The sequence below is a fragment of the Chelon labrosus genome (assembly GCF_963514085.1).
Source record: "Chelon labrosus genome assembly, chromosome: 21".
In the NCBI taxonomy this organism is placed as follows: domain Eukaryota; kingdom Metazoa; phylum Chordata; class Actinopteri; order Mugiliformes; family Mugilidae; genus Chelon; species Chelon labrosus.
This window is the reverse complement of record NC_140354.1, coordinates 14608329-14628581: the sequence shown is the minus strand read 5'-3', so window position 1 is coordinate 14628581 and position 20253 is coordinate 14608329. Positions and strand designations below refer to the sequence as shown.

The 20253-nt window shown below is 42.5% G+C and overlaps 1 protein-coding gene across 1 annotated transcript; it reads left to right on the top strand.

Moving 5' to 3' along the window:
• The first annotated feature begins 400 nt into the window (after positions 1 to 400).
• abat (4-aminobutyrate aminotransferase) lies at positions 401 to 19659 on the top strand. Its single transcript, XM_084571240.1, has 16 exons — positions 401 to 853; positions 6076 to 6221; positions 8865 to 8962; positions 9055 to 9084; positions 10177 to 10294; positions 11214 to 11263; positions 12133 to 12213; positions 12327 to 12419; positions 12967 to 13029; positions 13144 to 13207; positions 14420 to 14568; positions 14946 to 15083; positions 15230 to 15397; positions 15550 to 15696; positions 16709 to 16820; positions 17116 to 19659. The coding sequence occupies exons 2-16, from the start codon at positions 6152 to 6154 to the stop codon at positions 17235 to 17237; spliced, it is 1503 nt and encodes a 500-aa protein (XP_084427366.1). The 5' UTR covers positions 401 to 853; positions 6076 to 6151; the 3' UTR covers positions 17238 to 19659.
• The last annotated feature ends 594 nt before the right edge of the window (positions 19660 to 20253 follow it).

The window sequence follows — 20253 nt, the reverse complement described above, 5'->3', positions numbered from 1 at the left end:
TTAAAATGTGAATGAACAACTGGAATTTTTTATATTTTGATATATCGCCTTAATGTTGCTACGATTGCCTTGGATCATTTAATGTCATGCTTCTAGAAGACTGAGAAGACAGTTTGCTAGCTGGCTACCTTTATCACATATAAAGAGAAATGATGTACCAGTTTTACACATTTTCTGGTCAGGTAGACACAAAAAGTAATGTCTAATGTCTAAATGAATCCAAGCCGCTGTGGATGGCGGATCAGCAGTTACCGGAAATGTTAAGTTGCAGTTATGGGTGCTAATGGGGGGTGGGGGAGGGGGGCACAGGTTCAGTTACTTTAAACAACTCACAAATATGTCCATAAGATTAATTCTCTTGGTTAAATACACGCACAAGAATAATATATCTACTCATTTGTTGATGTTTTGAGTCATTTTTTTAAGCAGAAATTCAGAAAACGCCAAAGGACACGGAATTCAATTAGAAATGTTAAATTATAGAGGGTTTTTACAGAGTTTAATGGCAAGTTGGAGAGACAGTTTTCAAGAAATTAGTCGTATTTCATTATCTCAGCAATATGAGAGAGAGGATATATGAATATTTGAAATACTGGACACTGATCCACACCAGTTGGTTGCGGCGCTGCACCAAGGGGTAGTTTGCAAACCGCCAATTAACCACTAGGAGGAAGAAGTGGTGCTAGCGATGCAGAGAACAAGCTCCTCCTCTTGTAGAGACCAGGGCCTGTCTGGCAAGTCCACACTTCAGTCTACGGGCAAGACCAGTGTCTGCGCTGCCGCCGTCCAACAGTCCTGCTGCGCTGCAGGGATTTTTTTAGGCTCCGATCCCGCTGCTGTCTCCGGATCATCGGTAAGTGATCCCCCGAAGCCTCCATCACCAAACCTCCCAGCTTGATCTGCAGCAAGTGAAGCTCGGATCGGACCACTGTGTTGATGGGGTCTCGAATAACACGGCCGTGATGTTGTTTTGTGCGCGCAGTTGGACCGTCAAAGCGTCGGGTTACGCAGGAGTCTGCAGAAAGCATCTTATGAAACGTCTGGCTCTGTTTTGCACAGACTGCCAGAATAGATAAGTTAGTCTTAAAATATATCACCCCCCATACTAAGGGTGTAAACTGTACAGTGTGAGCCAGTCAGATCCAGCCGGAACCAGATTTCTCAGAGGAGGACCAGAATCGCAAAAAAGCACATAGTTAAAAAAAATGCCTCAATGATTTGAATGCGCTGTGTTGTCGGAGTGAGTCTGGGTTGTGTTGCTGCAGGAGCAGGAGGAATCATTCCCATTTCTGCATGCATCTAAATCACTGCACCAACATATCAGTATTTTACCTCACTGTAACAGGAGAAGTTCGCAAGTGTTGGTGCTGTTGTGCAACTCAGCGTTCAGTGTCTAATGGCCACCATGAGATCATAATAAATAAATAACTGACAGGAAATTGCATGATGCTTTTTTTTAATACTTCCAAATATCCATGAACTCACTCTGACCTGAACTGAAATGAAATGAAAGTCTGCAACAATGAAGTCTGTGACAACGCGCTGCAGATAGCTGACATATTTTCCTTTGCTTCGCCTTTTACTGTCAGATTTGGGGCAGGGGCGGCTCTGTGTTTGAGGCTCTGGGCCCCCCGGAGCATTAAGCCTGAAGGCTGACCCTGCCTTGAGACCCCAGCTTCAAAACAAGCTGAGATATGGAGAGGAGAAAAAAACAAAAGAAGAAGGAAGAATTTCATTCTGCTGGAGGGCGTTTGGCGATGTGTAACTCCAGTGTTTAGCAGCATACTTGGACTACATCCATACTAATTTAGTTTCACCATTAAATGAAACTGAATTTCTTTTGCTTGCGCTTTTAGCGCCCTGTGTCTTAGTAGATTGAGTTCTCCTGGAAGAAATTAATAGGCTCTTTCCTCTGCTTTGCTGGTTTCACACTCACTCTAAAAGGTGTTTTGTTGTCTACACAGGAAAACAAGGGCATATCCTATTCAGTGAGCAGATTAATATCATTGCATATCACTTTCCGCGCAACTTCATTCATATTTTATTATGCTTTTGTACTTCACAGCGTATTTTTCCTGAATTTGCCTTATTCTCACTAAAGGAAACCCTCCAGCTCTCAAAATCTAGGACAGACAGTTTTAATTTGGCTGATATTCACTGCGAAATTGCTCTCCGGTACAGTTTTTAGTCAAGGTTGCCTCCATTTTAGCGATGCTTCGGATGCAGAGCGGTAACGTCCCCCTTAGCTTCCAGTTTACTTTTTAATTAGTGTCACTGCTGCCACTTTCGGACAGCAGACTGGTGTGATGCAATGTGCAATCGGCTGCGGTTTAGTCTGATACAGGTCATGGATAACCCCGGCCTACCGCAGCCAGACTCGATTCTTATCGGAGTCTGGTAACAACAAGGTAATTTGGATTTCATTATGGGGCGTGTTGCAATCATGGTTTGTCCTGGGAGATCTTTGCAGGAGTGTAATCTGTTCCCATCCCTAGCTCCAGGCCAGGTTATATTTTGTGGCAGAAACCTGGCAGAATCCACACATTTTTATTTCTATATGTGATGTGTCCAGTAAATGTCAAACCCTTGTTGGGAGAAGGGTTTGACGGGGCTGATTCGGGTTGACCCTTACGGTTAGAGCTTCGTACCGGGACAGCCTGAAAACGTATAGCCCATGGCACCAGATTGCCCTCCGTTCATATGCTCCTCATCCCTCGCTCCTTTAAAATAAGCGCCTGTCAGTGTTTGCAAGTGTCCAGCCAACATTGAGCGGCTATAATATTGTCACAGATCCTCACTTTCTACCGAGTTTATAAATTAAGCGATTGGGAGAAAATTCAGCAGTGGTGGCAGCACTCCCTAACTCTCTCTTTTTTCTTTACACACCGAGACGCTCTGTCTCTTTCTTTCCCCTTTTGGGCCTGTTGCCATGGTGACTCGTTGGCCATGTCAGCTGCATGTTAACTCGGTCCCCAAGTTGGTCGCTCGCGGGGGGATAGCGGTGACGGAAGTTGTAAGTGAGAATCATTAAGTAACAACCCTAGGCTTGTTTGCAATGGGAGTCACATTGTTCTGAGCAAACGGGAGAGTGGGTGGACGGCTGAATGCGAAACTCTTTAGTCAAATAGTCAAAGGTTTTCAATAGTTGGAAAAATACGTATGAAAGAAAGGTGTATGCTTTATTTTTCTGACATGTGAAAGGCTTCTCTTAAGACCGGGGATCAGAGGTTGTGGTTACAACTGTCATCTCTGAGATTACCTTTCATATCTGTGCTGAAACGTCCTGCAGTGTCCCCACGCTCTTTGCATTGTTGCTCAGACAATTAGTTTTTTTAGCCAAGCCCGTTTTCATTCAAGACTCTAGTATGCTTCCTTAGAACTGCTTGTCATTGCTCACCCATATTTTGGGTGGGTGTGGGAGTCAAGGTGTCGGGGCTAACGTCTTACAGTTATTTGCTAAAAATCTGAAGCCAGTTCACGCAGGCGTTGGATGAAGTCGGTGGGGATGTGAAAGAAATCCGGGTTTGAACTTCATGTTCATGCATTTCCCGTCATCGCTGCGCAACAGAACTTGAACCATGCATGCAAGTAAGTGAATGTATAAGGGGACAAAGGTCCAAAGTGATAATCTGCGAGTAAATGCCTGGGACCAGCACAACAAGCCGGTTGGATAGCACTGTCGCCTCTGGGTTGGACCTGAGCCTATGTTGGTTTTCTGCAGGTGCCACAGTCAGAGACGTGTATGATGGGTGAAGTGGGGATTCTAAATGTGCATTGGCGTTGCGCATGTGAGCGTGAACGGCTGTTCCCCTGTCTGTGTTTGCCCTGTGATGCCCTGGCAACCTTTCCGGGAGTGGGGCGGAGGGGGGGGGGGACCAGCCTCTTACCCAATGCCTGTCGGGATAAACTCCAGTCTTCTGTGTCCCTCTGCAGGATAAACCCGATAGACGGATGGTTTAGTGCCGTTGCATTCAGTTATTGCTCATATTCCGATCTTATCTCAGTTCAAACTTGCTGTCTCCGCTCTCCCATCACTTTATTATTCACCCCTTCACACGGTCCACCCAGGTTAAGTGAGGTTATAGCGCTCCGCAGAACGAAGATGCGGTCTTGTGTAACTCTCACAATCTAAACCAGTTTCATCCAGTTCGCGAGGTGTTGCCAAGAAACCGTCTGTGAGTGCATGCATGTTTGTGTGTGTTTGTTTGTGTGTGTTCCCGGTTGTTTTTTTCTTGTGTGTGTGAGCGTTCACACGTGCTCTCCGATCGAGTGTGCACGCAGGCAATTGTATGTGAAGGGCCGTGGTTTTTCATTCCGTGTAAAGGCAGATAACTGGAATTTTCCTGTTCCTGCCGCCAGTATTATATAAGAGACGAGGAGCGAGGAGGAAGAGCAGACAAGCATGCCTGTCTTCCCTTTCACCCTGCCTCACTCTTATATACTCATGATGATGTAATATTGCCGCGGCACCCCAGACAGAGTTGTTTGTTGCGTTTGATGTTTTTTAAGCAGCTATTTCTCAAAGACTTTGTGGAGAGGGTGTCTTGAAATTGCTCGCTGTAGTCAAACAATATCACATCTTTCCATAAATGTGAGCCGAACGTCTCCACAGGATTATACCTGTCACAATGAATGAGCTGCTTGAACGTTAGACACCTCCTTAGTTTTTAAAGCGATGGAGTCTTTTTCCTCATATTTGTGTCAGCACCTTGAGTTACACCTTAGTTCGCTTGTCAACCGAGGAAGATCTTGGTCTTACGTATCCTTCGACCGACTGATGAGCCAGAGGGGCTTTGGACTGTACGTTATCTCAACTGTTGACGATTTTGATGCAACCCGGAATCCGTTGGTTCTTCAAAACACTTGTCAGATCGGTTGTTGTCGCAACAAGTCGCGAAGCAGGTTCATTCGTTGATTAGATGACGGACTTCAAGTTTCGGGAAATCTTTTAGCTTTACAAGCTGAGAATATTGGACGATCACCAAGATCAAAGACTGACTCATTACTTTTAAAGAGGCACTGCTCCGTTCAGGAGGGAATGATCAAATCAGATCAAGGTTATTCTTCTTTAACCATGAATGAGAGAGTTTCTCTGGTGCAGAGGTGCAGAAAAAAGGCCTACTATTAATAGTAGAAAAGGAAAAACAAAACATTCATGCACTACAGTCCCTTAGCCCTGCACAAGAAGCAGCATAACAGCTGCGTTGTCACTGCCACTTACTTAGACCTTTTTCGTTGGCCTGAGAGGATTTTGCATGTGTTTTATAAACTGTAGGCGATGCAGACAGTCTGGTAAAGAGTGTTCAATGTCAAGCTGCATCAAGGGTGTACTTGCCCTGAAAGGAAAATGCTCCTCGTCTTCGCAGTCGTCCTGGAAACTTCCGTGCGCAGACGTACTTTAATGCAAGTAAACTGAAAAAGAACCATAAGGGGTGGCGCAAATTAAACGACAAGACGCTTTAGAACTTCATTCTCCTCTTTATCAAATGTCTTTTCATTTTTATATCATTGCTCACGTTACTGACTCTGCTGCACAGTGCAGTATTACCCTTGAGTTGTTGTAATGTGGTTTTGTTTTACCTACGTTTCCTGCACTGTTGAAGGACTTATGTTCATTCTGGTAGTAAGTGTTTAGTGTATTCCCAACCCTCTTTTCTTGTTTCTGCTGCTTTTTTGGTGTTACCTTTGGTTGGACTCATCTCGGGGTGAAAACGCACGCCCTCTTTTTCGTCATTCCTCCATTTCGTAGAGTTGCCGATCAAGGTTTCCAGTGTCAATATGCGTAGGAAAGTCAATGACCAAGGGTTCCTCTGAATCATGTTGAACTAGCAGTCGGGAATAGGTTGGGCGAGTTGACTAACCCTGGAAGGCCTTTAGTGTAGCACTGTCCTCCTCCTGAAAGCAACACTGGTGATCGTCTGTAAGACAATCTCCGTAACCTAAAGATGTTTATTCTACCAGCCTAGCAGCACAGTCAAGACTCTTTGTCTCTCAACTTTTGAGCTGATGACATTGCTCTTCATTTATTACTGTATTTATAATTAATCCCCTCTTTGTGTTTCTCTCTTCCTGTAGGTGCTTGGTGAATTAAGACCCTGAGGGCAACTTCTGCCTCTCCCTTTCTCTTCGTCTCGTCCGAGGCTGCTTCGTCATGGCGACCTCTCTGATCAGCCGTCAGCTCGTCCTCTCCCTCCAGAAAAACCTGTGGCTCAGCTCTCCAGGTATACTTAAAGTTCTAGACAAATACCACAATCAGTTATAAAGTTAGATTACTTCCTCGGCGAATATAGAACAGCGTTGTGTAATCGGTGTAAATGTTTGACTGACCTCAAGCAGGATGTGCTTATCAATTTGCGTCTGCCTGCTTTGCGGAGACTGGTGACGTGTCAAAGTTCCCCCACTCGTGTCAATCATCAATAGGCTGTTTGGGTTGGATTTTTCTGGTTCCGTTCTGGTTCAGGAGACGCTGTTCACTAGACTAGGACAGAGTTGATTTAATGTCAGTGACAAGTTCTCGACTATGACAGCGTTGCAGGTGGTCCTGTAACTCATGGTCCTGGTTTATCAAGATTCTCGGAGTAAGAAGATGTTCGTAGCTTGACAGAAAGCTTGACTACTTTTAGCCATAGGTGTTATTTGTTCCTTCATTGTTCGCATTCTTGTTAACTATGACCTTAATAACTTATATTTTGTGCTAAGATGATTTGATGCTTAGTGACACTGGACTGGACTTTGGGAAACGGGCAGTTTTGCAACACAGACTCAATTGTCAATGTCAGCAGCAAGCTTTAATTGCCTCAGATACACAAGGGGTCAAGATAATCTTTATTATATAGACCATGTGGGCAATGTGCTGCTCGGTCAGCAGTACGTACAATTAATCATCAACAATTCTCACAAAAACATCTTGATAGATTGCCTCTGTGACCAGATTGAAGCAACCTCACCTCATTCAACAGAGAGTTGACTGCTAGGATCGAGCAGGGGGTTGGAACGGACTCAATAAAAGAAGAATTAAACACATCTGCAAACCCGATATGTTTGAAGTTATGATGACAAGGTACAACGCTGAGGGGGAAACCCTGGGTAGAGCTATGTCCATCCGCGAAGACGGGACGCATACCATGGACCGCCTGTTTGATAGCTGGAGCAGATGTCCAACAAAGGACGAAAGGACCTCCATCTTCCCTTGATTACAACATAAGCCAGACGTGGCTGAGCTCCATTTTATAGACTGCATTTACAAGGCACTCTACAATTTGCCTGTCACTCACCCATTCAGACTCGCAGAACAATGGCAGCGAGCCATGTGAGTAGCCTGCACCAGGAGCCTGGCCATCAGGAGCAATTCTGTTTTGAACCATTCTGTTCACTGCTTAGTTAGCAAGTGTGGCAAGAGCAGTATTGATTTTCTTATACAACAGGAAGCGATGTCCTGAATATTAAAGTTTTCTTTTTACGTTCACAACTGGTGCATTAGCATTAAATTAGAGGCGCCCCACCAGCAGTAGGAGTTCCCGGCCTAGTCGCGCCCTGCTCTCACCAGCTGTCCAGAGACAGCTGCATGCTTCACGACAGGTCAGAACCCCTGAAGGATGTGGAGCAGTGCCAAAATTTAGATCCCGCCATACCTAATGTAAAATTTCAGCTGTTCGACCTCGAGCACCTCCTGATGTGCATCTGGCATCAGTTTTTGCTGTTGTTGAGTCTCCAGACAACCCCATGGACCTCAAAACACATGTCTATCTCTGTGTTTTATCCAGCGGCGGGGACATCTGTTGTTGCCCAAAAGGTCTAAGGTCTATTGCTCATGGGTTTTATTTAAAAATGAATCCACAATCAAATCCACTCGATCTGTAATAATTATTTTCAAATTTATCAGTGTGACACAGACCTTTCGCTCTAGGATGCCTGCAATCTGCGTGATATGCGTTTATTGAGCAGCAGGAATTGCTTTAGCGTACACCAATGCTATTTAGCGCCATAGCCCTTCGGAGATGTAGTTTTACGGAATATAAATACAACACAAACAAGTCACACGTCTGATAAGATCATCACTGTGATATTTACGTATTTATTGACCAGGTGCTCATTCACACTTGAGACCAACGTGGTAAACTGTCTTTAGATTAAGCGTGACTGTAAAGGACTTGAGGCTTAGCCTAGACACCCTGACAAGGAAACTCAATTCGGCTGCTTGTATCCATATCATTCCCCAAAGATCCAAACAACAGGAGATGTCTTTTAGGTGTGTTGCTGGCCATTCAGATCCGACCTCAGTATGTGATGGCTGTGAATGAATTATGTTCTTATATAACTCGTCTTGGTCGAGTCTCCCTTGTAAATGAGTTAAATTAATTAAAAAGCCTTAATTAAAGAAGGCAGAGACCTGATGGGGATCCACCTCTCTCCCTGTGCTCCTGGCTCTTTCTAACAAGTTGTAGAGTGGCAGTAGGCGTCTCAGAGACAGATGCTTAAGGATCCACTCATATTTTGACTCAGACCTTTGAGCTCATTAGTTTTGAACATATCCGGGATGTGGTGTTTACACGGCACCCTCTGTTTACATGATTAAAACATTACCCAGGTCTCTGGTGGTCTGCATGAAGCAACTCTTGCACAACCAACGAGCAGATTTTGTTGTTTTTTTTCCTACTTTTTCCATTTTCTGCTCATTTCTCTCAATGTGCAGATCATTTATTTAACATTTGCCTTCAGTTTTATTTATTTTTTCTTCCAGCAAATACAGAAGTGTTGTCCTACAGCCTTCCAGCTGTTTCATTTAAACACGAGAGGTCGGGGGTCAGCTGACGTGTCAAGAGTTTCCTGTTTTCGACTCTTTCCTGTGTCTTCTCCACCACCAGGGTGCAGATATGTCAGCAAGGCGGCGGCGAAGACTCAAATGGAGTTCGACTACGACGGGCCCTCCATGAAAACTGCAGTCCCCGGGCCACGGTCACTAGTAAGGAGCGCATACGTATAAACGCAAAATAAATGCTTTCCAGTCGCTAGATACTGATGAATATCACTTTTCTTCTCTTTTATCATTTGTAGGAGCTGACGAAACAGCTGGGAGAGATCCAGGTGAGCTGAGAATTGTTGGTGTTTGTTGAGTTAAATTAAGTTTATACTGGGATGGCCGTCCAAAGACATGCTGCTTAGGTTAATCTGTGATTCTAAAGTCTAGTTAATCACAATTACAAGCAACAAGATCTTTAAATATACATCTCTGCACTTATTATTATTATTATTATCACTGTGTATTGAATCAGAAAGCAGGAGCAGAAATCGTGTCAAGCCTAAAAAGACCGAACTGTGCCTTTGTGTGAGTCTGTGTGGCCAGATAGGATCTCCAATTATATTAACTCAGTGAACTAGTTAAATAAACCCTGGAGCACAAGCGCTGTTCCACATATAAGTGGCATTGTCAAACCATATGTAGAAATCTGCAGCCTTCCAGCCGCTTGTAAGTGATGTATACACGCAGGCTCGCATGTATCTGTGCACATATAACCGTGCGTTCACGATTTTAGCGCCACATCGAAAGGCCTTAAGCAACGGATGTCGTTTCGGACGACCATCTGCTTCACTCGAGCTCCAAAGTCCTGGACAGATACAGCAATAAATAAAGTATTTCTTGTGTGTGTGATGCCAGTAGTGTCCCGTTTAGCTGTTTACATCTCTAAAAATAGAAGCGCGTGTCCGCTTGAAGCTCAAGCTCAGTTCAAGCGGGCACACACACACACACACACAGACAAACGCTGTGAGTCATTATTGATGAAAAGAAGAAATAAAAAAACTAAATCATCGATGTAATGAGCAGCTACTGACTTTATGTGCATGTTCGTCACATGCAACAACTTAATTCATCAGACTTTCCACATCTGGGAAAGGCCCCAGTCGGCCTAGGAACCTTCTTGCTGTGAGGCATCAGTGCTAGCTACAATCTTTTAAAATACTTTTTACAGTTTCAAAATATAGCTTGATACAGCTCTGGGATTGTTAGGTTGACTGAGATTAATAAGTAGTGTCCACAGACTGTTTTTAGGTAACGACTCACAGTTTGGTTGCCTGCACGGCCGTGGCCATTTGCTGTCGTTTCTTCGCCTGCGGCCGACCTCGAGAGCGACGGGAGCATTAAACTGTATTTTTAACACGGGACACGCCTCTTCCCAGAATGTCGGTGCCATCAACTTCTTCTGCAACTACGAGGAGAGCAGAGGAAACTACCTGGTGGACGTGGACGGCAACCGCATGCTGGACATCTACACTCAGATCTCCTCCATCCCCATTGGTTAGTAGCAAAAGATTCAGTCGGAGTTACTTGGATTGTGGACGTGGGCAAAAGGGATGCCTGCAATTCCTAAATCTTTTGCTCTTTTAACTGCTGGGACAAGAATGTTATTTTACAGAGGAGGCGATAAACTCACATGAAAATGCGGTTGTTTTGTCCTGTGTTTGTTCTTTTGTCTGGCGCCGAGGTTCCCTGGGTCTGTGGACCTGGAGATTTGCACTCCAGCATTCAAATGACTTATATGGAAAAACAAATTAGCATAGAAGTCCTCGTTTCCTGCTTCTTTCACAGCCTTTCTCGCCGACTCTGTGAGCTTGTATTTGAGTGTGAGCGTGTCGCCTTGCAGAAGAGGTATAGTCGATGATCAGGCACGATGTTCGTTGTAAAAGAGGGTCGTTTATTATATTCATTGCAAGGCTTTTTTTTGTTTTTAAGCTTTGCTTGATTCACAGTTTAAAAAATAAATAAAATCCGTACTGGCCCTTTAAGAAGCCCTGTAGTTCATCCACTGTCTGAAACAAACAAGACTTGACAGAAGGCTTTTCTTTCGGCTGATAATCACCAATTAACGTAGAAACTAGTAGATCCATGTGGACGTCCTGAAAGCACATTGCAAACATAAGTAATGTGATCTATGGTTCTTGATTGGAAATGGTTTTCTTCATGTAGTTTCTAAAAGTCTAAATAAAGTGCATTCCATTGTTGTATTGAGTCTGTACTTTGGGGGTCAGGATTTTCAGTGTACTGTCAGTAACATGTTGGGTTTTAATGCAAATACTCTCCACTTTAAATGAATCCATGCGGGTGTACTCTTGATTTATTGTTCCAGTTGCTATGAGAAACAATGTCGTATTATTTTACTGGGATAATTAAAAGCAATTTCACTTTATAAAACCACTCCCACTCTGTCCTCCCTCAGGCTACAACCACCCTGCTCTCCTGAAGCTGATGACTAATCCCAACAATCTGGTGGGTCCTCTCATTACATTACAAGACCTTTTGTGTCATCGGGTACATATCTATGTGGTGTAGTGTAAGGCTTACAGTCAAAGACTATATTAGTCACTGATAGATTGTTTTTAGAGTGTAAAAGATTTCACCGCACTCATTTTAGGAACTTAATTTGCCCTTTGTTTGGACAATCTGGCTCATTTTAGTTCGGGGGGCACATACAGCCCAATTTGATCTCAAGCGGGCCAGACCAGTAAGACAATAGCATAATAACCTATAAGTAACTGCAACTCCAGATTTTTTCCATTTGTTTTAGTGCAAAGAAAAACAAATAAATGAGCAGGACATTTGATAAACTATTCTTCAAAAAAATTAAATATCTTAAGAAAAATAAGTGATAAGTCTGCTGTTTAGTCCTGGGTCTCAGTGTTGTGTTCTGTCCACTTCTCCTTCTAAAACAAATTACGGAAAAAATTGCAGTCTTCTATGCAATTTTTGCAGATTCATGCTGCGGACCAGATTACACCCTCTGGAGGGCTGCTTTTGGCCCGCGGGCCGTATGTTTGACACCTGTGATCTTACATTTTTTGGGGGGAAATTACGATGAGAATACGATATGAACGCAATAGCTCAGGAATGCCTTTATGGAAATTTGTCAGATGTAGACGTTCACTTGGACTCAAGGGTGAATTCATTACTGTTTGGTCAGAGGTCAAAGTCTCTGGGACCTCACAAAACACATCTTTGGCAATACCTCCGTACATCACACTTTAACTGTGATGAAGCGGTGAAGTTATTAAATATCCAACATGTCAGAGGACAAAGTCTTCACTACATACGTTATATAATATTATATGAGTGTATTGTTGAATTTATTTGTCTTTTAGAGCACATTCGTGAACCGACCCGCTCTGGGGATCCTACCTCCTGAGAACTTTCCTGACAAAATCACTGAAAGTCTTCTCACGGTCAGTAACGCACATTCTCTTCATTTGACAATGATAGGATCTATAGATGGATAGTGCTGGTAAGACAACGGCAGTATAATCAATCGTCTCCCCTGCCTCTTACGTCCTGTCAGGTGGCTCCGAGCGGAATGACTCGTGTTCAGACGATGGCGTGCGGCTCTTGCTCCAATGAGAACGCTTACAAAGCAATGTTTATCTGGTACAAGGTGAGTACACGTGGTTTAACATGATGAAAAATAGAAGACATAAATAAAAAAATAAAACAAAAAAACTGCTATTATCTATTAAAATGCACCTCGGTATCACAGAGAGACTTGAGAAAGAAAGAAAGAAAGAAAGAAAGAAAGGAAATTTCTGATTTCTGTTTCATGTAGGGCTGCAACAACTCATCATTTTTTCTGTTAATCTGTCGATCATCTATCAATTTTTATTTTCTGAGTAGTGGATGAATCTTTTGGTTTAATACTAAACTATAACAGAATTTTATTCAAACATGTTTTTACTATATTCTGTCATTAATTAGCAGACGTTGAGTATGATTTAACCACAGTCACTTCTGACTGACCTAAATATGTTAGATCCAGCATTTCCCACAATGCATCTGGATAGTGCTGCCTAGAAAACCTTAACTATGTTGTCACTGGTCGAGAGAACTGCATGTAATGGATTAAGACAGACAGATAGATAGATTAGAGACTGTTATACAATACAGATGAAAACAGTGCAGATCTTTAATTATCACCTATTTTCTAGAACAAGGAGCGAGGCCACAACTCACCATCTAATGAAGAGCTGAGCACCTGCATGATAAACCAGGTATCGTAACGTTCAGTGATCTCCCTGCATCTTAATTGGATTAAATATTTCATATTTCTCATTATTGTGTTTTCTATTTCTCACTCGCTTTATCTCTCCACCTTTCCGCCTCAGTCCCCTGGCTGTCCAGAACTCAGTATTTTATCTTTCATGGGAGGTTTCCACGGAAGAACAATGGGTATGTTAAACACTCGCATTAAAAAAAAAAAAGAAACGACATCTGTGACACCTCCTCTTCTACTATGTTGCACATTATACTTGAGCCAAGTTTGAATTGAGCCAGAAAGAAGCATGACAGGTAATAATTTGAAAGCCACCCACTGGCTGGCGCTCGGGCTCCCAGGCTGGTGGTTGTATTGAGGAGATGATAATTTATTCTGCTGACTGTGAACACCAAACTAAAACCTTCTGCAGTGGAAGGCGTCACGTAATTTAATCGAGAATTGAAGTTGTAGGGACGTTAGTTGGAAAAGTTTTTTTTTGGTGACGCAAGGTGTGGAGGTGCGAAGTTATCTCACCGCTGAGGTGACAGCGATTCCTTTTTAAATAGAAGATGGCAGCAAGAAGTTCATACGATAATGCAATATTTTTACATTCTGCTCGTTTCAACAAACTGTTAGCTGCAAAGAACTGGACAACAAGTGAATATGTTTATATTTGGGACGGGACTGAAATGACATTTTTGACAAACACAGATAAATCATCCTCCTTTTGCCTTAATCAGTTCAGTTCAGTACAACGTTCTGTGTCGCACTGATTTCAGTAAAACTGTCGATCAACATTTATTAACTCCAGCATGATCCGCAATAGACTGTATATAAATATGGACAACGTGTCGCCACTTCCTTGTGTTGGCCAAATTGGTGATTTATTTTTTTTGTTTGTTTTACAACTCTCACGGTCCCACGGGACCGCTTTACGGAGCGGTCGGCATGGCAGCTGGTAGCTGCCATTATGTCACATCCTGTTTCTGTAGCGTCAAATAACTAATTAAACGAAACTTATCCAAAACAATGACACTTGAACATGCATCAACATTATATTAACGACGTAAAATGACAGAAACCATCCTTGAAAAATAATTATTTGACGTGTATTTTAGTGTTTAAGTTTGACGCAAGTCCCATCCGCTAACATGGAGGGGGTGGAGCTTATGACCTATACTGCAGCCAGCCACCAGGGGGAGCTCTACTTGCTTTGGCTTCACTTCTTTATACAGTCTGTGTGATCTGCTCAGTTGCCGTTGCTGCACAGAGATCATATCGCCGGCCTAGACTACTACTATAAATCTGTTGCACGAATATTAACCCAACTTTAGATGCACCAGGACCTGGATTTGTCGCGCTGATCGGTAAAAGAGTTTGTGGCTAACACAGTGTTCTTTCTTAAGGTTGCCTGGCGACGACACACTCCAAAATGATCCACAAGCTTGATGTGCCGTCGTTCGATTGGCCGATCGCGCCGTTCCCCAGGCTGCAGTATCCGCTGGAGGAGTTCACCAGGGAGAACGCGCAGGAAGAGGCTCGCTGTCTGGAGGAGGTGTGTATGTGCAGAGGGGATGATGTGTTTATGTGCACAGCCATGAAGAGCAATCCAGGCTGCAGCATTATGTAATCAGCCACTTAGTAAATTAACTGAGTGATTTACTTCATGATTCAAGCGTCTAATTTAGTTCTGTTGTTTTAGGAGAACAGCCGAGTATAATGTAAAAGCAATAATTGAAGTGCGTTTCGTATTTGCAGTCTTTCAGATTCATTATTCAGTTGATCTTTTAAGATGTGAATTGCACAAAGACGGATAAATAAATGTAAATATATTAGTCTTGATTTTAAGTTTTCGTGTTTTAATATCAAGGCTTGAAACCATGTAACGAAATGAGAATAAAAAGGTTTTCGTTTGTCCGCGTTCGTCTCCAGGTTGAGGATCTGATCGTTAAATGGAGGCAGAAGGGGAAGCCTGTGGCGGGGATTGTGATCGAACCGATCCAGGCCGAAGGTGGAGACAACCACGCCTCGGTGGACTTCTTCAAAAAACTCCGTAGCATCGCGCGCAAGGTAACGGATCCTCATGAAACTTCTCTTTCGAGGGTTTCAAAGGACAATGAGAAACCAACCGCAAACCGGTTTTTAAAGAAGAATTTCATACGTCGTTAATGAGTGGATTTTATAAGTCTGACTCTGATCGCCTTTTCTCTCCCCAGCACGGTTGTGCTTTTCATGTGGATGAAGTTCAGACTGGCGGGGGCAGCACAGGGAAGTTTTGGGCCCACGAGCACTGGGGCATGGACGACCCGGCAGACATCGTCTCCTTCAGCAAGAAGCTTCTGACTGGGGGCTACTACTACAGGGATGAACTACAGGCTGATAAGGTTTGTCTTGTAGCTGGTAAATACGATCATTATAGCAGACTACAGTATATCCGCAAAAAGAACAAGTTAAAATATCTTACAGGAATTAAACAAACGTGAAAAAGACAAAATTATCTTTCTAAAGATCTGAATTAAAGCTTCCAAACTTACAGGGGTACCGGATCTTTAACACGTGGATGGGTGACCCGTCGAAGAACTTGTTCCTGTCCGAGGTCCTCAATGTGATCCGCAGAGAAAACCTCCTGGAGGAAGTGACCCGTTCTGGGAAAGCCTTGCTAAACGGCCTTTATGAATTGCAGGTACCGTTCTTGTGTGTGCTGGTGTGCGTATTCAAAGCTGAAACGTTATTACAGTTAACGTGCTAAAACGAAACCTGTATGCATGCAGCTGCAGATCTGTCTGTTTTTGTTGTCTTTTCCCTCCATACCTGCCAAATTGATTGTTTTGGATCAATAAAGAATCAGTAAGGTTAACTGAGGAGGTTTGGAGATACGGACATTTGTATGACTTTCACCGAAAGTTTCAGTCGCTATTGTTTAAAGTGAAGCAGGAAGTAGAAACAAAAATTAACTCGACTGGCAAAAAAAGACACAGCGCCGACTAGCGTTTGAGTGGCGTTGTTACAGAGCGAGCCAGACTGACGAGCGCACAAGTAAAAATGGCTCGCACCGGCGTAGTCTACGTACGTAGGTCCTTGAGTTTAGGTCCTGCAATACCATCTATGCACCTTTGCTTGTCAGGCAGTGGATCCTGCAGTGGCGGTTTAGTCCTGAATTTTATTATTTTATTCAGATGTTTACATTTGTTTTCAGAGAAATAGTAGGTTTTTATTTATTTTTATTTTTTAAAATATGAATGAATTAAATATTTCTGATTCTCCAGTCCTCATAACTGGACGGTCCTCTGAAATCAACAGTTGTACACCCACAAAAAATCACATATAACACAAGGACAGGATACAATTCATTTTTTTAATTTGGCAGACATATTTTTAATGCCCACTTTTCTTTTATTGATTTATAGATTTTTTTTTATTGCGCAATATTAAAAAAGAACAGCATCAAAGAGGTTCCAGAGCCACAGTATGGGATTTATGTGTAATAATCCATTGTGTGCCAGGTTGTAAATCAATAACCAGAGTTATTACTAATTTTTTTATGTTCTCTGTAATAAACAGGGTTACTGTAGTGCTGATCACACTTGTTTTTTTTTTTTTATGACCTATATATGTATGTGTGTGTGTGTGTGTGTGTGTGTGTGTGTGTGTGTGTGTGTGTGAACATGACCTACTTGCCTGCGTCTGGTCCCCAGGCTCAGTATCCCGGCTTATTGAGCCGAGCTCGAGGACAGGGGACCTTCTGCGCCATTGATCTCTGTGACGATGCAACACGCGACAGGATCCTGACAAAGACCAGAGACAAAGGTATAAAATACATGCATGGTTATTCTTTATTTTATCATCCAGTTAATTTCTGCACCCTCTCAAGCCGGACAGAGAAACCCTGACCCAGGCTCTGGCTTCTATAAACTACTTTTTTATGACAGTTTTTATTGTTGTTGCTGCTTTATAATTAAGATTTATATTAAACTGTAATCAGGATTTCCTCCAGCTACATAAACGATAGCTGAACTGCTACTGCTGCTAATAGTCTGATTAGCACTTGGAAAAATATAATGGATGTTTTTGGATATGCAGTAACACCGTTTGTCCTCCACAGGTGTCCTCATGGGAGGGTGCGGGGATCGATCGATCCGTTTCCGCCCGGCGCTGGTTTTCAAGGAGTACCACGTCCACATCTTGCTCAACATCCTAAACGACGTGTTGGCCCAGCACAAATAAATAAACGCGAGGTCCCCCGAAGGCACCCGAGTACGACTACACTAGCTCGAGTTAATCCGGACTGGAGGGAAGGAAGCTCCAGACAGTCTTATGTCATAACAAGCACAATCCACACAACAATATATCCTATAAAACCTCTTGTTTCAGCATCCAGGGCCTGTAAAAAATTTTTATAGTATTGGCTATCTCCTGATTTAAAAATGATAGAGACGTCCTTTTACTTGTGCTGCCGTGAAGAAAACATTCAGAGTAGGTGTCTGTGGGTACTGTTGCTATAGCTAATGGGTGAGGGTTTCTGGAAAATAAATCTATTGGAATGACTCCAGAGTCTCCCTCTCATATCTGGAGTCGTGTTTTAACACGCAGACTGATTTTAACTAAAAGTACCCCAGGTGCTTCGAAAGTCGAGACGGACGATCCGTCATGTCAGAAATCGAAGCACACCCTTTACCGATCCCTGTAAACACCTTAAATGCATTTTAGTAAACTGGCCAAATTCAGCCCAGAGTCTCCCCTTCAGGCGTTAAGATCACATTCCCAAAAAGCAGCAGTTTCGTTTCAGAATAAGTTTCATTTCACGAGAGTGTTTGCAGATTTCAGTCGTAGCAGTTGCTAGGAGCAGCTAATGTTGGTTTAAGAGGTATCTCTGTTCGTTGTGTTCATTGCTCCATTTGTTGTGGTGATGCTTGCATTTCTTTCACTCAAAGTCGCCGTCCCCGTTCTTAAAGCGGCCCGCAGCACTCGTTTGAAATAAGCCGTCAATGCGCACAACGCTTAGCCTTTTTGGATCTCTGTGGAGATCTGGAGGTTTAGACGTGGGTGAAAACGAAACCAGATACCACGCCAACAGATAAATGTAAATAAGAATATGACTAAATGGTTCAGATCAGCTTGTTTTAGTGCCCATATGCCAGCATCCTCTCACCAACCGACTCCAAACAAAAAGAAAGAAGTCGTAAGAAGGCGCAGACAGCCGTCCTGAATGCAGAGCTCCGTGACAGTGATGACCTCCAATGTAGGAACGCACAACAAAATTAAATCTGCCAGCTTGCATGTCGTTCACAAGTCCGTCCATTTGAACCATCCAATAATGACTGTTGTGTGTTGTTCTTAATAGGAATGACTTTTTCAGCTTGAAATGTCGTAGCCCAGAAAAATGTGAGTCTAAACTGGACCATGAAAATGTCATAGATTTAGTGCCTGCATGTTTCTTAAATGTCCTTTTTTTTTTGTTTTTGTTTTATCTTTTGCTCAAATCAGAGCAGCCATCGGTGACCTTTAGGTGAACACATTCGTTTAATTCTTGAACAAGAGCTTCATTTCATTTGCCAGTTTTTCTAGGGAACTTTTCAGTCAGGTTGCACTCGATTATATGATTCTGTACCTCCCACTTCCGACAGAAAGAAGTACCAATTTTCTACAAATTTGAAATCACATACTATTTAAAAGTGCCGAAGACCCTACACATTTAACATTATGAACTCGTGCTGATACTACAAGCAGCTACCCGCTTTGTTTAGCTATTAAAATATCAGGTTACAGTCATCTAAATGTAGCATTCTTGCTAACGCTTTTGCATTAATTAAAGCCAATTCTGTGCCAATCAGGTTTGTTGCTATTGCTGTGTGGGATTGTCTTATCCACTGAAAACACCTGCAGCGCTGCTAAAAAAAAAAAAGGCCATTTCAACCGTTGCATCGTGGCACAAACATGAGATTCATGGTGTAAAGCCATGGACCCGTGCAGAGGGTGAGACAAATCCAAAAAAGGGCAAACTGTGGCTAAGTAGCTGACCGTCAATCACAGGTTTATCATTCAGGGTGGCGTATAAACACGGTGGATCATGGGTAACGGCTATCAAGCAACTTTACAGCACAAGTTTTATAAAACACTTGCCATTGTGACTTTGTGGAACACTTCGGACCTCCAGCGGTGTCTGTGAAGCTTTTAGGCAAGTGTTAGGAATGTGAACGTAGACGGTGTTACCACGTTAATTTCTTTCTTGTTGACTTAATATAATCTAATACAAATATGTATATGGATATATATGTACATCTCTCTGCAGTCATGTTGCATAAATGATATCCCACCCGATGTATTAAGCATAGATCACAGAGTCAATTTGTTTCGTATGAGTTACTTTTAGTATTGAAGATGCTTGTAAAGAAGCAAAGAGAACCGGGTCTGTAGGATGGTGACGACGACAACAGTGCCTGTCTCCATGTTGTCAGTCAGTATTACTTAAAGCATCTGTAATAACCTTCTTTATAATAAAAAAATTATAATAATTTACAGTAACTACTTGCACTGGTGATCTGAGATAGTTGATTATTGATGTAATTACTTTAGATGGCTCTAAAGATTGTTGTCTATGAAACATTATGTCCATGTACTGTGATAAATAAATGTTTTGAGTATCTTAGCAGAGCTTTTATTTTTTTTTTGTGACAGATCATTTTTGAGCTTGAGGAGGAAACTCCATCACTTTAATATCTGGCAATAAAGAATATACTGTAAGTAACCCATGGACGATTATTACATTTCAAAAGTTCTTGACCTAAAAAGGGTTTTAATGTGTTTGGTATTACTATAGACATAGTTTTCCATGAGGATCCCAAGGAAGATGAGTATTTTGTAACCAACTAAAGTTGATAACAGGAGGAATAACTGGACAAAACTTGTTCATACTTGAAGCTTGAAGAACTGTAAAGGGAACGAGAAGACAGAAAAGAAAAACACAATGAGTGATAGTGAAGACAAAATTTTAACAAATTCATGGGCAGTGAAGTGGTAGTGCAACATGGGAGGTCCCCCAAGCAGACTAGGCCTATAGCAGCATAACTAAGGGATGGTTCAGAGTCACCTGAACAAGTCCTTTAACTATGACCTTTATCAAAAAGGAAAGTTGTAAACCTAATCTTAAAAGTAGAGGGGGTGTCTGCCTCCAAATCCCAACTAATTGGATGGAAGTGTTTGGTTGGGATAATATGAGTTAGTGGTCTATGTAAGGAAAAAT

Excerpts from the sequence above, each read along its gene's own strand:
- abat (XM_084571240.1), top strand. The coding sequence starts at position 6,152 with ATGGCGACCTCTCTGATCAGCCGTCAGCTCGTCCTCTCCCTCCAGAAA. Across the intron at positions 10,295-11,213 it reads GATCTCCTCCATCCCCATTG|GCTACAACCACCCTGCTCTC; the intron begins GTTAGTAGCAAA and ends GTCCTCCCTCAG. Across the intron at positions 15,084-15,229 it reads TCCGTAGCATCGCGCGCAAG|CACGGTTGTGCTTTTCATGT; the intron begins GTAACGGATCCT and ends TTCTCTCCCCAG.